Raw genomic sequence first — 20,589 nt, forward strand, 5'->3', positions numbered from 1 at the left:
TCATTTCCTCAACTACAAAATATGTGGGCTCTTCAGTTATCTTACACCCTAATATCCTATGATCTAAGAACTATCTTTAGTATTGCCCTAATATTAGAATTATTGCCATCACCATCCTATTTTCTTTCAGTTATTTGTAAAACCTAGGCCCATAAAAAGTAAGTTAACAGCTATACTTCCATAACAAAAGTCATAACTATCATAGGTTAAAAGTAACTGCTTGACCTCTTTCCCTTCTTTGGAGAGGAGGGGGCCTAAAGATGACTAAACACTGAAGATCTTGGAGTGCCTCAGAGGGTTCTGCTCAACTGTTCCCCCCCCCCATTTTTATTTTATTATAAGAGATGACTATTATAAGGGAGAGAAATGAAAGATACATTGGTAAGTACCAGTAACATAAAGATCAAAAAGGTATCAATAAAAATTTACTTTTTAAAAAAAGTCACTGCTGGACTTTCACATAGCTATCCTTAACCATGCTGCCTTTGGATTTCCCTACAAGCCAAGAAGATAATATCTTGGAATAAACTTCGAATGAACGACAACATCCCCCTTCCCACATTATCGAGCAAGTCAGTGTCTCTATCTAGAAAGCAGAAGGCTTTCTGCTAGAGGCTGTGTTTTAGAATAAGGTGCCACTTTTCATCCTGACTAGGTTCACATTTTATCTTCCATAAAGATTGAAGAAAAGGTATTCCAACTTTTGTGTATCTGCAGGAAAACACATACCTTGCAAATGGGGTGTGCAAATCATTTTAACATTTGATTTAACACACACTAGGGTAATCTTGAATTTCAATCATAACTGACAAGAGAATCCAGTGTAGAAGCCAATGGTGTTAATTAAATATATATCTTAAAATTATATATGTTGCAATGCACCCTAAGAGTGTACCTAGCTTTGTAGGTAATTTCCATGAAGATTGAGGCCTAAGTATAATTTCCATCTGGGTATCAACAGCACAAATTTGTTGAACCTAATGCAAAGGGCTCCAGTAAACCTTACCTGCCATGGTGAACAGATGCAGTAGTATTTGCACTGATTGGTGCAGGGCAGGAAGAGGCAGGTTGCCACTGGCTGCCTCGAGAGGTAGATGAACCAATGGTAGTGGGTGAGGTAGCAGGAGATGAATTGCGATTGGCTGAAATGTAGGGACTGGTGGGGTCACTACTTCTACCAAATGAAGCACTGCAAAACAGCACACAGGGTCACTTTGTCACTTCCCTTTAGGACATGCAGTGCACACAACAATTCCCAGCCCCAGCTCCCCACTTGAGTTACGTGCTTTACATAAACATGAGCCAGCATAGAGAGGGTAATGCAACGAAAAAGTGATCAAATTCGGCTAGTAGTAGGGGGATGTTGTAGGTCAGTTTCTATCGAAAAGCACAGGAATACAAACAGTAATGAGAAGACAAGTAATGTTAACACTGTAGGAAAATGGGAGACGAGGCTAGGAGAGTGTAGGTAAGAAAAAGAAAATTATTGTATTCAAAGAGAGACCTATCCTATTAGACCCCAAGGCAAGAAATATTCCTTTCCTAAGAGCTCATATGAAGCAGAGTGACAGGAGAGAAGAATCCCCTGGGCAATGGGAGAGAAGATAGAAAATGTGGAGCACTGGAAGTGGGAGGCACAGCCAGTACAGAGAGCAGGAGAGGAAAAGGAAATGATCCTTTTCAAAGAGGCCAAGCCTATTAGACCCCAGGGTAAGAAACAGTGCTTTCCTGGAGAGCTTGAAGGAAATGGAGTTAGCACTGCAGAAAACCCACACGACAGAAGAGAATTTGGAAAGGTTCCAGAGAACAAACTAAGAACTAAGATTATTAAAGGACTGGGAGATTAAAAAAAAAAAAGAAGAAGAAGGAAAGGCCAAGGCATTAGAAATTGGGGTAATTTAGCAATAAAAAGGTGTTGTCAAGAGGACTCTAGAACATCTTAGCCTAGCATGTAATGAACAAGATAAAGTTAGCTTTTCTTTATTTTCATTAAATACAGGAGTCAGCTCAAATTGCAGCAAGAAGGCTCTGAGTCAGATATTTAGAAGAACTCACAAGAGTTATGCAGACATTGAACTTTATTAAGAAAGCAGTGGAAGCCTCCTCTAAAGAAAGGGTAAGACAGGTGTTTTTCTGGGTGGTATGAATGCAACCCTGACTTCAGGGAGGGAAAAAACTATGTTTTCTACCAGTTCTCCTCATTAGCCCAAGGATGACTTCAATTGTGACCCAACTTTTCCTTTTAAATCATGACTCCATATATATATATACTCCTGATTGAAAATTATATCATATAAAGGAAAACAGTATAGGCTTGAGAGTTGAGAGATTAGTAACACAAAATTCTACCTTTACTGCTCTGTAACCTAGAACAAGTGTCATAATTTCTTTGGGCCTCATTTATAAAATTGAGGAGAATACCATTTTCCTATTTACCTTCCAGTTAGGTTTGAGGATAAATGAAATCACAAAAAAAGTACTTTGAGTTCTCAAAACTAGAAAAACTATAAAAATACAATTTCTGGTGAATCTTGAACATATTTTCTTTCAAAATGCTCATTAATAAGTATGCTCTCCATCCTGATCTGACAAAGCCCTTCTCCCTGCTGCTCACTAAGAGCCGTGCCAAAGAAATACATTGCATCTGTCAAACCAAATGGCATCCATTTAACCTGTTTAGAAAGAGCTGGGTTCATAAAATCAACCTCCCATCATGCAATAATGTCAGATCCACTTACCTAGGCAAAGAACATCATTAGTGCCATTTTATATTAAAAGAAATTGACTTATAGCATGTCAAACAAGGTGCACCAAGCCCTTGACCTTTCCAATATGCCTCGTTTTCTCAATCTCCCCCATCCTGCTGCACCTGGCTAGTTGAGCACACACAACTGAAAATCAAAGATAATTTTGCACCAGAAGAAAATAATTTCTTGTATTTAGCTGTGTCTTCTTTCATAGAACGTATATGCAGAACTGAAAGCCATTAAAAGGCTATGGAGGCTGTTTATTTCATAAACTTATAATTCTAATGCCATGCTCAAACATTCATCAGCTGGTGGTGCCTCATACTCCCTATTAGACAGTAGTAATGAGTGAGAGATAGAGTGGAAATACTTTCTATCAAACAGAAATGTGGTCTGATCCTGCCTGAGTGAGTTGCCTACACAGTCTCTCTTTCCAAGCCTGAGACAACCATCAATCAACCAATGCAGCAGACTACGATGGCTACAGTACAAAATGGGAGTGGTAATTCAAGGGAGGAGGAAGTCTCTAAGAGGCTGGCAAAAGAATGAGAAATGTGCAAACCAGAGAAGGAATCTTCCAAATCAACAATTCTCAAGGTCCAAAACAGAGTACCAGTCAAGCAATTCTGCCAAAGAAGCTTCTTCACTGACTGACCAGCACCAAACAAAATAACTACAGAAAAGGGACTGTAAGACCAAGAAGAAAAAGTAAAACACCAGCATTCCCTAAACTTGTGCGTTCCACAATCTTGAAGTGTCTGAAGTTACAGAACAAAAGAAGTCATTCAGAAAATTCAAGCACCTAATCAACTTGTCTAGTTCTAAAGGTATTTTTCTTCTTTTAAGGATCTTTTTTAATTAAAAAAAAAAAAGCCCACATACACCCAACTTAAATGAGGCCCTCCCTTCCTCTAAAAGCTTTAGAAATAGGAATGATTCAGATTTAGGGTCAGTTTTTACAACAAGCAGGACCTCTGTTTTAGGATTTTCTAGGGGTCAGGGCATGGAGACGAGGAAATGGGAGCCAGGGCATGGGAAAGAGGGTAAAGAAGAAAAATTAAGATCTGTGGCAAAGACTTAATTTAATTAAATTAATGTTAATTGTTTTTAATTTAGATTAGTCAAAATATCCCAAGAAAGCTAACAAAAAAAAAAAAATCCTGCATTTTATTGATGCATGCAGCTGGCACTCTTGTTTTTGTAGTGCAGAGGTGTGAAATGTGCCTCCCACAGGCTGCCTGCAGCCTACAACACTCCCAAGTGAAGCCTGGCCCAGATTAAAATGTAATTGGAAAATAATAGCAAAATAAATTTTTTAAAACTACATAGATAATACTACGTTTTAACACTAAGTCAATGTATAGCCAGCAAAGATCCTTATGCAGAGTTCTGAGGCCCTGTTTCCATTCGAATCAGATGCCTCGGCTGTGGTCAATCACTGGGAATTCTTCCTCAAGATCTCTACCTTTTCAAGTAGGTTGATACATAGGTGGAAGGAGCACCAGTCTGAGAAGTTTCATTTCCCTTTGCTTCATCCCTCCAAAGCTGCCGAGTGTAGGAGCCACTCCGCACCAGATTAACAGCTGATTCTCTGTAGAGGCAAAAGAGTTAAAAAACAAACAAACAAAAACAACATTTTGAGTTTGGGAAAATCTTCAGCCCCCTCAGAACCCTACTCCTGTGTGGCCACAACCTTCTAATTATTATGCAATACAAACTGGGAGGGAGCAGCAGGAATGAGAAGTCCTGGGCAAAGACTAAAGGCAGGAAAACAGCAATAAGGCAGCTAGGTGGTAAAGCAGATGGAGCCACAGGCCTGGAGTCAGGAAGACCTGAGTTCAAATCCGGGGTCAGACACTTAACTAGCTGTGTGATCCTAGGCTAGTCACTTAACCTCTGTCTGCCTCAATTTCCTCAAACTGTAAAATGGGGATAATAGGGGCAGTCAGGTGGTGCAGTGGATAGAGTACAGGTCATGGAGTCAGGAGGCCCTGAGTTCAAATCCGGCCTCAGACATTTGACACTTACTAGCTGTGTCACTTAACCGAGGCGAGTCACTTAACGCCATTGCTTAGCAAAAAAAACAAAAAAATGGGGATAATAGTACCTACTTGTTGTTTTGAGGATCAAATAATATGTATAAAGTGTTTAGCACAGTGCCTGACACACAGTAGGTGCTTAGTAAATGCTTGCTCCCTTCCTCTATTTCCTTTCCCATTTCAAAAGTCTTTCTTCTGGCTATGGAAAGGAAATCACTAAATACTGTTGTGTGCTTTCATCAGTCTTTTGAGCTGATTATCTACCACCAAGCACTAAATCCCTGAGCACAGAGCTCTCCAGGCTTCGTGTCTGCTCCCACAAGAAGCCTTTCCTCATCCCCCTCGATGCCAGCCCCTTCCCTCTGAGGATACCTTCCACTTACCCAATATATATATATTGTCTGAACTGAGTTGCCTTCCAGTTTTTTCTCTCATTAGAAGGTGAGCTCCTTACTGGAAGGGACTGTTTATGCCTTTACACATACATACATACATACATACATACATACATACATGCATGCATAGTCAGTGCTCAGCACAGTGCCAGGCATGGAGTAAAATATAATAAACTCTTGCTGACTTGAATTGATATGACTTGTAGTAAGGTGAGCAGATATGGAAATGAGGGGATGGAAGGAAGAGGTATTTATGGGGAAGTCTATCCCTGGGGAGGTGTTGTCAGCTGACAGAGAAGCCCTGTGGACAAAGGCAGTATATTTCTGGCATCTGAATGCAGTAGCTTCTGGTTTCATATCCCTTCTCTATGGATAATAATAATAGTAGTAACAACAATGACAATAGCTGCATTTATATAGTACTTTAAGGTTTGCAAAGTGCTTTACAAATATTATCACGTTTGAACAACAGTCCTGGGAGTTAGGTGTTATTATGATCCCCATTTTACAGAGGAGGAAACTGAGTCAGAGGTTAAATGACTTATCCAGGCCCAAAATTCTATCCACTGAGCCATCTAGCTGCCTAAGTAATTAGGGAGACCTGAGTTCAAATCTGGCCTCAGACACTTACTAGCCATGCAACTCTGGATAAGTTACTTAACCTCTGCTTGACTCAGTTTCTTCACCTGCTGTTGTGAGGATCAAAAGAGATAATATTTGTAAAGTGCTCAGTATGGTGCCTGGAACATAGTAGGTCCTGTATAAATGCTGTTGTGATTAGTATTCATTATCTCCAGGCTCAGCACTCTGTATACCTAAGGAAGGTGATAAGGACATGTACTGCAAGCTTCATACCCATGAGAGACTCTGCTAGCCAGATGAGGGTCCAAAATATTTTCTTTACTTAGGTTTTTGAAAATCATGTAATCTAAATAAAAAATTCCACCAGCTCAGATTTTCTTCTGGGCTGTAGTACCTCAGGTTCAATATGATTGAATAATCAATATTAAATCATGATAATTCTGAATGTTGTTGATTCTTGGACTAACTGATCCATATATAGAGTTGTAAATATGCTACAAAAACCTTAAAACTCCAGGTCAATATGTTAAAAGTAACAGATCCATTTAAAGATCCCAGTCAAATCTTCTACCCTGGAGTAAGCAGTGCCTTAACTCCACCCCTCATCAACCAAGAGATGGGGTAATACAAGCAAAAGATAAACATCTCAGTGGATACTCTAAGAAAGAAGAGCTTGAAATTCAAAAGTACTCATTACTCTGTGACAATTCAAAGCCCACATGTGAACAGCCACCCTTTATCACTTTTTTGTTTTAAATTAATGGTTTCTAACCCGTTGAACTTTTAACCATCTGAAGACTCCTTATAAGAACATATTTATCTAAGATAAAAATTGAGCCCAAAATCCTATGACTCAGCGACAAGTGACTCACTGGCCTGGAGCGGGGGGAGGTTCCTAATCCATTTAATAGCTAGGTGACCTGGGGGAAGTTCAGTCTCCTCTATATCTTAAGATTCCTCATCTATGAAATGGAAGGGCTAATGGAAGGGGATAGTCATGAGGCCCTTCCACCTCCAGAGCTAACTTCTAAAATTACCTAACTTCCTTCAAAGGTCAGATCATGTGCTTCCTCATATGAGGTTTTTCCTGATCCCTCAACTGCTAATACCTCCATCGACTCTGAAATTACCTCGTTTTTACTTCGTATAAACTTGTATTGGTTCCCTACAATAGAACATAAGCTCCTTGAGGCCAAGGACTGTTTCTTTTTGTCCTTTATCCCCAGTGCCTGGCACAGGTAGGTGTTTAATAAATGCTTGGTGATTGGTTGATTGATATGATGAGCAAGTGACTTCAGAAAAACCTGGAAAGACTTGTATGGACTGATGCTGAGTGAAGCGAGCAGAACCAGGAGAACGTTGTACACATTAACAGCCACATTGTGCAATGACTAATGTTGATAGACTTAGCTCTTCTCAGCAATGCAAGGATCTAAGACATCTCTAAAAGTCTCATGATGGAAAATGCTATCCACATCCAGAGAAAGAACTATGGAGTGTGAATGCAGATCAAAGCATACTATTTGCTCTTTTTTTTCCTTTTGTTTTGTTTCTTCTTTCTTGTGGTTCCTCCTATAGGTTCTAATTTTTCTTTACAACATGACTAATGTGAAAATATGTTTAATAGGAATGTAAATGTAGAGCCTATGTCAGATTGCATGCTGTCTTGGGGAGGGAGGGGAAGAAAATTTAAAACTCAAAAGCTTATGGAAGTGATTGTTGATAAATCAAAATAAATTAATAAAAAAAGCTTATGGAAGTAATTGTTGAAAACTAAAAATAAATAAATAAATTTTTAAAAAGGAATAAAAAAATATATCTAGCCTTATCTCCTTCACTTCTAGTGCTGAATCTCTAACTCCATAATGAACAGACCCACTTAGATGTCCTGTAAGCCTGTCAAACTAAAAAATCTCCCAAGCTGAAGTACTTGTCTTAGCTTCTTAACCATTCCCCTCCTTCAAACCTTCCCAATTCTGTTGGGGGCACTGCCAACTCTTCTGGGTATGCAGGTTTCACCACCTCATGTCATTCCTGACTCTTTCCTTTCCTTCAGCCCCCACATTCAATCAGTTGCCAAGTCTTGTCAATTTCACCTCCACCCCATCTCTCAGGTTCATCCCCTTCTCTCCACCTGCACAGCCACTACCCGACTTCAGGCTCTCATCACCCATCATCGGGATTACTGAACCACCTTCCTCATCACTGTCCCTACTTTCAGTATCCTTCTCTCTAATTCATTCTCCACAAAATTGCCAAAATAATTTTTCAAAGGTACAGATCTGATTCTGTTACTATGTCACAGCCAAGCCAGGCTCCTTGTTGTTCTCCAAACTTAATTCTCTCTTTCATCTCTGTGTCTCCCAAACCTGGAATAAACTCCCTTTTCACCTCCACACTTTATTAGGAAGTTCTTTGTAATATAACCTAAAATACACCTCCCAGAAACTTCCATTGGGTCCTACTTCTCCTTTCTGCATAGCTTCAGAGTAGGAGAAAACTAGAACCAATAGGCAAGCATTACAGTAGGAAAATACTGTATCAATACAGGGAAAAAAACTTATCCTGCCCTATCTTATAGCACCTGCCAATTCTGCTCTGGTCAGGCCAGTCTAACCTCTCGGCCCCTAAAGGTGCCATGTTTGTTGAAGGCTCCTCCTACTCTCCCTGCCTGAAGTGTCCATAATTCAAATTCTGCTTCCCTTCCCCAACCACTTCAACACACAGTGCCCCTCCCATGTGCCAATCACTGTGGTGCTTAATCATATGCTTTCTTTTTTTTCATTTAAAATATTTTAATTTTTTTCCAATTACATGTATAAATATTTTTAATATTCATTTTTTAAATTTTGAGTTCTACATTCTCTCCTTCCCTCCCTGCTCCCCTCATTGAGAAGGTAAGCAATTTGATATACATGAATCACACACTTTCTTACAACAGTTATCTGTATTATATGTGTTACTCTTGTACCCCTTGTAAGCTCCTCAGGGATTCAGATCACAGCATCGTACATCTTTGTGTCCTCTCTTTGTAAGTGTGTATTGGTGGAACTAAAACTGAAGACAACTAACAAAATTCTGTGGTTGCCCCATGACACAATAAGTGGAATAATACACCTAGAGGTTAGCACCGAGCTTCCAAAAAATGCAGAGTCCTACTAAATTACACAATCATGTAAACAATTCCAGACATCATATTTCATAGCAACAGTATTCCCAGAATCACGGAATGCTAAGATCTGGAAGCAACCTTACCAATCCAATAGATTGAGATCTTCAGTTTTCAGATGAGGAAAACAAAGCCCCAAGAAGTGACTTGCCCACAGTCACACAACTAATAAGTAGTAAGGCCAGATTCTGATGTCACTCCCACTTTTCTTTCCACCCACCTCGAGCGATCACTTTACTGGCCTTTTTGGGCACTTTGGCTATTAGGTGGCCATGAATCAGAAGACACTCTAGTTGGGTTCTAGATCTGATCTGTAGATACACAGCAGCCATGTGCTGATGATTTATAATTGTGCAGATCTGCACATATAGGAAATAATCTGCTTTACAGTAACAAGAACCATTTCTTATCAATGTGCTAAAATTCCTTTTTTAAAGTTCTGTATTGATATTTCACCATTATGGTATGAAAGTACTGAGGACATTTGATATAAACAAGAGTCAAAGTCCTTTAGAGCCTATAATTTTCAATTCAATTCAACAAGCATTCATTAAGTATCTTCTATATGCAAGACAAATTTAGAGCATAAATCACAAGATCTCTGAATTTGGACTACAAGTAGGTTATTTCAGGAAGGTCAGCAGGAAAGGAAGGAGAAAAGGGAAGACAAGGCAAAGGAAGGAAAGTGAGGCCAAGGAAGGGGACGGCATGGCAGGATTTTTTAAGTTCCTACTATGTAGCAGATATTGTGCTACACACTTTACAAACACCATTTTGTTCTCACAACTCTAGGAGTACTATCGTTACCCCCCTCTGTTCAGTTGAGGAAATTGAGGCAACCTGAGGTTAAGTGACTTTCCTAGGGTCACACAGCTATTAAGTGTCTGAGGTGGGATATGAACTTGGGCTTTCCCAACTCTGGGCTCAGCATTCTATCCACTGTGCCACTTAGATGTAGAATGGCAGTTGTTTATCATAGTGGAAAAGAACAGAAAAAACACTCTAAGGAAGAAAGTGGACTAGCTGTAAGGCATGGTGAGACAGGTATAAAAACTAAAAGAAAAATCTCACAAAAATGTATTAAAGTGAGAAAAATCAGGAGAAGGAGAGAGCAGGAGCACACATGATGCAGATACTGTGCAGTGGTATGCTCACAAGAGGACATTCAAAATGGACCAAAGATATCTGCCTACTTAGGGCAGAGAGACAAGAACCCAGGAAGACCTCAGCACAACAGCATCAAATCAGAGCGACCTGTTAGACTGACACAGCCATACCTGTTTTCCTTTTCCTCAATGTCACTTGCGCTATTGAGCCTCCGGGGTACTAGTGAGGAAAAATAGCTTTTGTTTTCCCTCTCCTGCAAAACCAAAACAAGGAAAGTGTTGGGGGGGGAGTAGAATTGACTCGGGAGATAAAGCCTGGGACTAAAGGTACCACCTCAAAACATAACCCAATTACCTGGCTCAGTTCAGACACCAATTCCATTTCCAGGGTTACATACAAATGGCAAGTTTCAGTGGCTCAGGAATTCCTGAGTCCTTTCAAAGAGAAACAAGTATATGTGGAACAAGCCACTGGAAGGGAGAGGTGATCAGTGCATGGATAAAAGCAGCCCAAAGTGCCAGCCATGGCAGAGAGGCAAGGGGTAAAATGGCTTGTTCAAAAGCCAAATTCCAAACAGTTCTAAATGCTAGATGGACTAGCACTCATTTGCTCTTCTCCCCCACTTCCAACTTACTTGTTTTTGAACAATTAGACTTCAAATATAAAGGACAGGAAAGCTAGGCTGTCCTTAGAGAGTTATCTTGTGAGGAAAAAAAATGTAGATGCTTCTTAGGGGAAAAGTACAACAAACATCACTATAGCTGCAGCCAAGATAGCACACCTCTTTCCGTCTCGGTAGGTTAAAAAACTATCCAAAGTAACTAAATTACATGTCATGACCTCAGAGAGGAAGAATGAGAATATCAAGGGAGCTGATTTAAGACCTGGGATAGGGCGATTTGAAATGAATCGTTTTTACTCATCCAGGTGCGTAGCTATTTATGAGGATTGCCTAGTCACTACAAAACAGATTTTCCCCCTTTTATCATCGGCAGAAGTTTTAGGAGCCTTTTTTCCTCCAATTTCTATTTCTGCTGAGATCTTTTGGCTTGAAAGCCCAAACTAAGGGATTGTGCCCAATGTCATTTAACTGTTTTGCTCCCAAGTCCAAAAAAAACAAGCAGCGGTATTTTTCAAGGAAGACGTTTTAAGCCATACCCAAGTCTGGATACACCTCACACTACAGCTGTACTAAGTGTGAGAAGGCTGGCTATAAGTGGAGTCAAGAGGAGAAACCATGGGATTGGTAGAGCAAGAATTATTGCAGCTCTTGTCAACAATTACTTGAACCTTGTGAATCATGTTTGATCCCTAGTATTGAGGTGCTGATCTGCCTTCAATCCCGGTGACTCTCTGGGGCTGACGATGGTTTTCTATCTGTCACAGAATGAATTTGCTGATCCCCAAACAGCACCTTTTCTTTGTTGTCCAGCAGTGCAGAAATCCTGGGGCTCGATGAGGAGCGGCAGATGGAGGAGCCTCGATCCCTCAAAGCTTCCCGAGGACTGGCCACCTCACTCAGCATGTTGTGGCTGCCGGTCTTCCGGAGCCCAAGGCGCCACGAGGCGGGTGACTCGTCCTTGGGCTCTTCTGCCTTACTGAAGAAACTAGAGGAGAACTACAAGGAAAGGAAGGAACATGGAAGAGTAGCTGATCAAACAGCAGTGCTCACACAGCCAGAGTACATGCCTTTTTCAGACAACTAGCCTCTTCCTAACATAATTCCACTCTTGAGTTCAATAAAGTCCTGTTGTCTTGTGTAAGGATGACTAGATTGGATCCCAGTTACATGTGTGCCACTTAGGGTCTCATTATTCGCATCTATAAAATGGGGATAACAGACATTGCCTTGACCCAGAGGCTGGAAAACTAGAATGAGTTATGAGCAAGAAAGGCAATAAGACAAGCTGATTTATTATTAAGTAACCCTGCTTCTGAAGTCCTCAATGTACTGTATAGGTGGCCCTAAGTTCTCATGAAGGCTATGCTGAGTAGTTCCAGGTCCTACAAACTAGAAAGGCAAAGAGTATGGTCTCAGCAACAGACTATCTATCTGTCACCTGACACCAGTCTAGACCAGTTAGATAGGCTCATATCACCAGGAGTTTGGCTAGTAAGTGACAATTTTTTTTACATATAGCAACTGAAGAAATAGTCAATTAAGGCTGCAAAATGAAGGGAATGGACTGGTTGGAAGATTCCTTCCAACTCTAAATGTATCCAGTGCAGGCCAAGGATCTATGAAGTACCAAAGTATTAAACTTTATAAAAATGGGTAGTGAGTAAAAGGTGTAAAAATGTGTAATCTTTACAAAAATTCACTGAAATTCTAATTGCTAAAAATGTCTCAGAGCACTTGGATGTGCCTATATCAGTTTGGAGCTTTTGTGGAGTCTAAAGGCCTTCTGCAATATGCCTTGGGCTCCCTTCCCTGCCAGACCATCTCTGCCCATCTATCAGATAGCGTATGAGTACCATAGAGTGCCACGCGTGTCATGGTTAGTCCCCAAGGTTTCCAGGACACTAAAGGTATATGAACCAATTGGTGCTTTGCATTTCAGTGAGCACTTATCTTCTTTTTAACTTCCCATCAAGTGCCAAGATGGGCATCTCATCATAAAAACTTTAGAGCAGAGGCAAAGAACACAGAGAGGCTGTCAAAATGGTAAATGCTGGAAGCCTGAGCTCCCCCAGACTGTTGTCTATATAAAACTATTAGTAGGAAATAATAACTTTATCTTAAGATAAATTTTTTCAGGTGACAGACAACAAGCAATTTCTAACAACAAAGGCCCTTTTTGCTCTGTACACTAATACTACTATCCGGATGAGAGTTTTACAGAATCAACATCAAGAGCATATTTATAAGCCCTAAGGCACCATAAATACATAATTTATGTATTTAATAATGGAATTCCAAGGCTTTGGAATGCAGTTTTGTAAAATAATATTATCATATTTTTATATGTTATATATAAGTTATAAAAATATATATAAGTTAAATATATATAAAAATTAAAAAGTTAAAAAATATATGTAAGTTAAAAAATATAAGTTATAAGCTATGATAATATTATTTTACAAAACTGCATTCCAAAGCCTTCCTCATGGTCTTTGAGGGTATAACACAACACTAGAGCTGATTTTATGGCCTTCTCAAGCTACTCACTCTTCTGGCAGGAGAAGCAGAGAAGATATTCTGAGATGGTGGTGGTATCTGCTCCATGATGGTACTCTTAGATTCAGAGCTGGAGTGGTTGACAACAGCCTCTGGCTTTTGATCTGGTGTTTAACAGTGGAGAAGGAATAAAAATACTATTAAAATTTTGCTTCTCTCTCATGCCCTTTTCTGCTAATTGAAAGGGGTCACCTGGCAATTATTAGACAAAAGGGTGAAAGCATGAATCCACACAAATACCTGAACGCCAAGGAAATAAAAAACCACTAAGAGATTGTTGGAAGTAGAAGTTAACCAAATCCCCTGCCCTAGGAACTTTAGTCTAAACCTTTATTATGTGTAGAGGGGATTAAAAAGATATATCAATTTGATCTAATGAATGAGTTACTGGGCCATGCAACTGTGAAATATTTCACCAATTAGCAAAATTCTATTATACATTTATTGTGCTTATGACTGTGCCAGGCACTGTGGGAGAGACAAAAGAAGTATAAGACATGGTTCCGGATCTCAACAAATTTGTAATCTGGTTGGGGAGACAAAACCAGCACATGTAAAACAACAGCAAAACAAAATTTTAAATCCCAAAGTATCAAATGAAGAATCAAATGACTGGTTTGACCAGTGAGGGGACTGGGTTTAGAAGCCTCTTCCCCCAAGGAACCTACTGCCTCAGGTACAGACTCTAACCCTTCTGTTTTGAGTCACCACCCTAAGACCAAAGCCCCTCACTACCAGCAGAGGCACCAGCGGAGAGGACTGACCTTTCACTGACTCCACACTTCTGGCCCTAAGATGAACACAAAAGAAGACTGGGCTGTTCTCCACAGCTAGTGCTTTTCTCCTCACTGGAGGTTTTCAAATAGAAGTTGAATGACTATTTGTTAAGTATGTTACAATATGAATTCTTTCAGGAAATCAACTGAATGAGATCAGGGGCCTTAACTTGGGTTGAAACACTCCCTTAAGGGTTACATGGACAGATTTCAGAGGGTCCATGAACTTGGATTAGAAAAATATTTTGAAAACTGTATTTCAATAGAACTGATTTCCTCTGCAATCCTATGTATTTTATCTAATACATTTAAAGAAGTTAATCTGAGGAGGGGATCAGAGGTGGCCAAAGGAATCTACGACACCAAAAAGGTTAAGAACTCCTGTACCAGATGAATGCTGAGGCTCCTTCCAACTCTAACTTCTATGATTCTGCGATCTCTTCCTGAGACTATCGCCCAGAATGAGATTCTGAAGTCTCCTTGGTCCAGCAACACAAGGATGCTGCACCTACCCTGTCAATCTGTCAATATTCCTACCTGCCCTGTGTCAATCAAACAACACTATAATCATTCATTATAATCAACAGTCAGTCAACAAGTCTATAGGAGTTTACTATGTGCCAGGCACTGTGCTAAGTGCTAGGGATTCAAATAAAGGCAAATTCTACTGGAAAAGACAATACGTAAATCTCTGTGGACATACAAGATACCTACAGTATAGGAGAAATGTAGTGTCAGAGGGATGGCACTAGCTGTCGGGGAGAACAGGAAAGGCCTTCTGCAGAAAGCAAGATTTGTGCTAAGTCCTGAAGGAAGCCAGAAGGCAGAGATGAGAAAGGACGCCATTCAAGGCACACAGCACAGGTTACAGAAAAGATCTATCCGTGCATCTCTTAGTGCAGCGCTTCTTCAACTGTGGGTTGCGACCCCATATAGGGTCGTGTAACTGAATGTGGGGGTCGTGAAAAATTTAGCAACAGTGAAAGGTTTCCGAACACGCAACCAAAAATTAATTCAAAATCCAACGTTTTGGTGTTTCTGGCAGGTGTTTCTGGCGAGGTGTTTCTATGCTGCATAGCTGCAGCCTTGGTTCTGAACATACAATATGCACATGTTACACTGCACATACCATCATGCCAAGCAACAACACGAATACTGCCAGAAACACAGCTCAGATTCGAGTCTATGGTATGTTATGAACTGCAGTGTTTTTGCTATACACACAAAATCGTTAAATGGATTTTGGCTTGGGATTAGGACAGAATTTCCAACAACTTCTGAAATGGCCCTACACATACTTCCGCCATTTTATACTATGTATTTATGTGAAGTGGCATTTTCAGCATTGACGATTATAAAATCAAAATACAGATAAACTTTGAAAAACGTTGAAGATGTTCTATGTCCTTCAGTATCAAATATTCTGCCAAGATTTAATTCTTTATGTAAAAATAAACAAGCACATCCATCTCATTAGTATGCAAATTTGCTTTCATCTTTAACAAATGGTAAAATTATATGTATACCAAAGAATTGTTCTAAAATAAGTTTCTTTATGACTTATCAGTAAATGTTTGACTTGTATTTTACATACCTATATACCCAGGGTTGTGTAAAAATTTCTCAGGTGCAATGGGGTCATTTGCAGAAAAAGTTTTAGAAGCCCTGACTTAGAGGATCCGTCAACCTCAGTTAAGGACTCCTGATCTAATTCAATTGATTGCTCCAAAGAATTCCTACTCTAACATACTCTGCATAGGGAAAGGGCAGTGTTCAGAAATGGTGTGTTATGTGAGGGGAACAGTAATTAGGTATAACTAGACTGTAGATGGATGGAGGGGAGTAAAGTGTAAGCCTGGGGAGGTGGAAAGGGGCCAGATTGTACAGAGCTTTACATGCCATTACATTTGATCCAGGAGGTAACAGGCAGTCACTTTTGTGTGTGTGTGTGTGTGTGTGTGTGTGTGAGAGAGAGAGAGACAGAGACAGAGACAAAGAGAGACAGACAGACAGACAGACACACACACACACACACACAGAGTGACAGAGACAGAGGGAGACAGAGACAGATGCTTTAGGAAACCACTTCTGGAAGCTGACTAAAGGATCATTTGGAGTGGAGATATCAAACATAAGGTGATAGAAATAATCCAGGCGTGAGACAACGACGGCTTGACCTAGGGTGGTCACTGTGTGAGTAGAGAGAAAGTTACATAACAGAAATGTAGAAATAAGGTTTGGCAACTGATTGGATGTGGATGTGTGGTTGTGCGGTTTGTCCTTTCTTCCCAAAGAGGATCTTGACATCAGGAAGATGATGCCATGACTTGTAAGTCAATTGGACTACAGCGAGGGAGGGCTGTGCAAAGTCACCAGCCTCATTTTCTCCTCTGGAGCCATCTGTGCCCAGTGGCCACATAGAGATCAGGATGACTGCAGTGGGATGCAGTGGGAGACCTTGGCCTTTTTAAGCTAAAGTCTTTCAGAGTTCTCACTTTGACAGAGGCAAGGCCCATTCAGCGATTAGGGCTGTTTAAGAAGTGAGCCATGCCTTCACGGCACCTTTAATTAAAAAAAAAAATCAAACTGAGAGGGGAAGACCCTCAGAGTTTCTGGCCAAATGAGAAACAACTGCTATTTATATTCACTCTGAGACATCAGGGCCCAAACAATAACCATTAAGTTGTGTTTGGGGTAGGGACCTATTGTTGGCCAATCAATGACAGCCAGAGTGAATTGGGTTTAAGGCGTGGTCTTTAAGAAAAAAATCTAGCCAGTAAACCCCATCTAGGTAGGTTTCAACTTTCAAAATTTACCTTCCTTTGGGCAGAGCACCCTCAGGTAAGGGCATGATACTAGGAGAGGATGTGCATGTGGATGTGGATGAGAAGGAGAGAAAAAATTGAGGATGATACAGAGGTTATGAGTCTGAGGAACTGAGAAAATGGTGGTGTCCTTGACAGGAAAAATGAAGTTTAGGAGAAGGGGTTTGGTGAGAAAGATAAGAAATTCTGTTTTGGACATATATTTGAGATGCCTTATATACGACAATTTAGCTGAAGATGTCCAAAAGGCAGTTGTATGTATGACTGCAGAAGTGAAGGACAATCTGAAAGAAGAGAAGCAAAAGGCAATCATTTTAAAAGAAAACATTGGAGCAGCCAGGTGGTGCAGTGGATAGAGCACGGGCCCTGGAGTCAGGAGGACCTGAGTTCAAATCTGGCCTCAGACACATAACACCTAGTAGCTGTGTGACCCTGGGCAAGTCACTTAACCCCACTGCCTAGCCAAAAAAATCCAAAACAAAACAAAAAAAGAAAACATGATCTCTATGCAAGCAAAACATATTGCTCTCAAAGAAAGAATGCATATCTCCTCTATGACTGTAAAAACTATTTTTTTACCTGCTTTATGTTTATTTGGTATAAATAACCAGAAAGTCACCAAAAAAGAGTTTTCTCTGTTTGTTACATCTTTTGTATATCAAAAACTTTGTACAATTTTTACATAAACATGAAAGACAATTTGTTGAAGAAGAGCCTTTAAGGCAACATTTTGCTCTATTGAATAAAATGCTTTAAAAAATTAATTAACAATAAGCACACTAGGATTTTATATTCTTTATACTTTTCAGTAAATTTGTGATTATAAAGATGTGGTCTATCATGGAATACTGTCTGTGAAAATCTACTTATTCTTTTCTAATAATAATCCCAATCCAATAAATATTTATTAAATTCTAGGCACTGTGCTAAATGCTGGAGATAAAATTAATAAAAAGACAGTTCCTGCCCTCAACAAGCTTACAATCTAGGGGAGAAGACAACACACAAAAGGAGGCAGGAAAGGTGGGGAGGGGAGACACCAAGAGGGACCCAGGGAGGGACATCTTGTTCCGCAACGTTGAAACCCGGCAAGGCACAATATGCAAAGTGGAATCTTTGGATCTGACAGTCCAGTTTCTCCCCTCTGTCATGGAAGGCTTTGGGAGGAGTTTGGTTTCCCATCCTCCTGCTCTCCAATCAGAGAGGAGAGGAGGCTGAGTTTGCAGAGTGGTGGTGAGTTTAGAAGTGATGAACTTATCCTGGGCAGAGCATCTTGTTGTGGGGAATTGAAACCAGGCAGGGCAGCAGATGCAAAGTGGGCTATAATAATGTCCTTATTAAAGATGCTCTCAATGTGTGTTTAGATGATGCTCATAAAAATTTGCATAGCTGGTGAAAGAGGCAGATGGATAGGCACTTACTAATATCTCTTAATCACTTTAGGGGGAGGGAATGGGTAATATTTAGGTCAGATTTCTTCCTTTTTAATGCCTTTGGCATTATCCTATATTCATTTTCCTTGAGTATTGATCCCTCAATATCATTAAAATTGTCACCTTCCATATAGATCTCCTCTGGTTATGCCTGGTCTAGCTAGTGGCTTTTCTTCAGTGCCCTTCATTCCCACTTCTTCCAAAAGCATATGCGGGACAATAATATCTATAGTCCAAAAGTAGAGGCTCTACCATCATTAATTGTGAAAAGAGCTTGTTTTTTAAAAGTGCTGATGAAGAATGAAGTGAGCAGAACCAAGAAAACAATTTATATAAGAACGTTATAAAGAAAAGCAACTCTGAAAGCATTAAGATTGTCGACTGATGCAAAGACCAAGTACAATTCCAGAGGACTGAGGATGGAGCTAAGGATGTACCCACCTCCTGACAGAAGAGGAATGTGATGGATTCGAGATTCAGAATACAAGAAACATTCTTAGATATGGCCAATGTGGAAATCTGTTTTGCCTATGTATATGAATAAATTTGTGTTTACTTGGCTTTGTTTTTCCTTCTTTTTTTTTCTTTCAATACGAAGGAGAGAAAGAGAGTAGGAAAAAAAAAAAGAAAGAGGATCATTAACACTTTAAATTGTTGTTTGTCCATTGTGAGGGAGGGCCGTGCAAGGTCACCAGCTTTACTTTCTCCTCCAGAGCCATGTGGCTCCAGTGGCAAGATATAGATCAGGACAATTAGAGATGGCCTAGGATGCAGTGGTAAACCTTGGTCTTTTCAAGCTAAGGTCTTTCAGAGTTTTCACTTTGACTGAGGCAAGGCCCATTCAGGGATTAAGGCTGGTTAAAATAAGCCAAGGAATGGCCCCTTTTTTCTAATTAAAAGAAAAAAATCAATCTGAGAGGGGAAGACTCTCAGGGTTTCTGGCCAAAACAGAAACAATTACCACTTACATTCAATTAGCCATCAGGGCCCAAACAATGACCACTAAGTGGTGACTGGGCTGGGACCTATAGTTGGCCAAACAATGAGAGCCAGAGTGAATTGGGTTTAATAACCTATATCAGGAGAGGGGAGCGTAGGGGAGGGAGGGAAGGAGAGAGAAAGAGAGGAAAAAAGTTTAGAACTCAAAATCTTATAAAAGTGAATGTTGAAAACTTCCTTTACACGTAATTGGGGGGAAAAATAAAATACTATAAAAAAGAAAAAAGAAAGAATTTAGCCAGTAAACTCCAAGACATCTTGCTAGGTTTCAGCCATCAAAATTCACACTCCTTTGGGCAGAGCACCCGCAGGTAAGGGAATGATACCCCATGTGGACAGAGGGAGAGGAAGGAGGGAAAGGAGAGAGAGGGAGATGAGAGGAGAGAGCAATACTTTAAATATAGAACAACAGAAGGAAGAAAAGGAAGAATCAGACAAGTAGGATAGCTCTGAAAGTTACATGTTGAATCATTACATATTTTAAAAGAAAAATCAGCTGTACAAAATAAGGATGACAGTTTTAAGCACAGTTTCTGTTTGACTATGTTTATGGAAATATGCATTCTATTTGGTATTTAAGTTCAGAGGCAAAATTTTAATTCGAAGGGCTTATCAAGTGGTTTATAAAATTCATCTACCTCCTCAACCTCTGCAACTAATGTTCATATAAAAACTGCAATTATTTTTACAGTAATCTTTTTTGCAAACGGTTATCATAAGCACTGTGATATAAGATGAGTGTCTCATGAAATGTTACTTCTGGCTGACTTTGAATTCACAATAACTCCTCTCTTTGCCTCTCCAAGGATAGCTTATGGCCTAGCCTTCCTTTCATCTGCAACTTTCTTTTGTTTTCTGGATTACTTTACATAGCAACCCATAAATGTAGTAAGGAAGATAAAACACGTACTGTACACAAGTGATTACACCACAGGGTTTATTGATAAGTGTCATAAGAATGGTACTAACAGAGAACAGTTTAGAAGAGTAAAAGCTCACATTCCGCTGTTGTTCATCACGGAAAGCTTCACAGAGAAAGTGGCCTTAAAAACAGCCAAATTTGAAAATTTGAATGCTGAGTCTATCAAATTAATGGTCTCATTTTGTAGGATCACCTATAAGTGCTTATTCTGCTTTATGGATCATCTAAAGTGATCCACTGTTCAAAAGGCACTGACTAGGGGATCAAAGGGTTAAGGTATTCCAATTTGTCGAGTGTGCCGGTCGCGCTGTGCACTCTCCTCCTAACAGGAGCAGGCTGCCAGGGTCATACTTACCAGTCTTCAGAGCCCACCCGCATAAACATAGAGACGAGCCGATCGAGAGGTGTAAGCGCTCG

The 20,589-nt window shown here is 40.0% G+C and overlaps 1 protein-coding gene across 1 annotated transcript in view; it reads right to left on the reverse strand.

Annotated features, from left to right (window-relative positions):
• The window catches only part of LOC114029054 (protein phosphatase 1 regulatory subunit 12B-like), a 168,400-nt gene that overhangs the window by 53,302 nt on the left and 94,509 nt on the right, over positions 1-20,589 (reverse strand). Inside the window, 5 exon segments of the mRNA XM_027843412.1 lie at positions 1,007-1,189; positions 4,213-4,338; positions 10,210-10,292; positions 11,454-11,657; positions 13,209-13,321. Coding sequence (XP_027699213.1) covers positions 1,007-1,189; positions 4,213-4,338; positions 10,210-10,292; positions 11,454-11,657; positions 13,209-13,321 — 709 coding nt within the window.

This window comes from Vombatus ursinus, unplaced genomic scaffold (assembly GCF_900497805.2).
Source record: "Vombatus ursinus unplaced genomic scaffold, bare-nosed wombat genome assembly UNPS02014909.1, whole genome shotgun sequence".
In the NCBI taxonomy this organism is placed as follows: Eukaryota; Metazoa; Chordata; class Mammalia; order Diprotodontia; family Vombatidae; genus Vombatus; species Vombatus ursinus.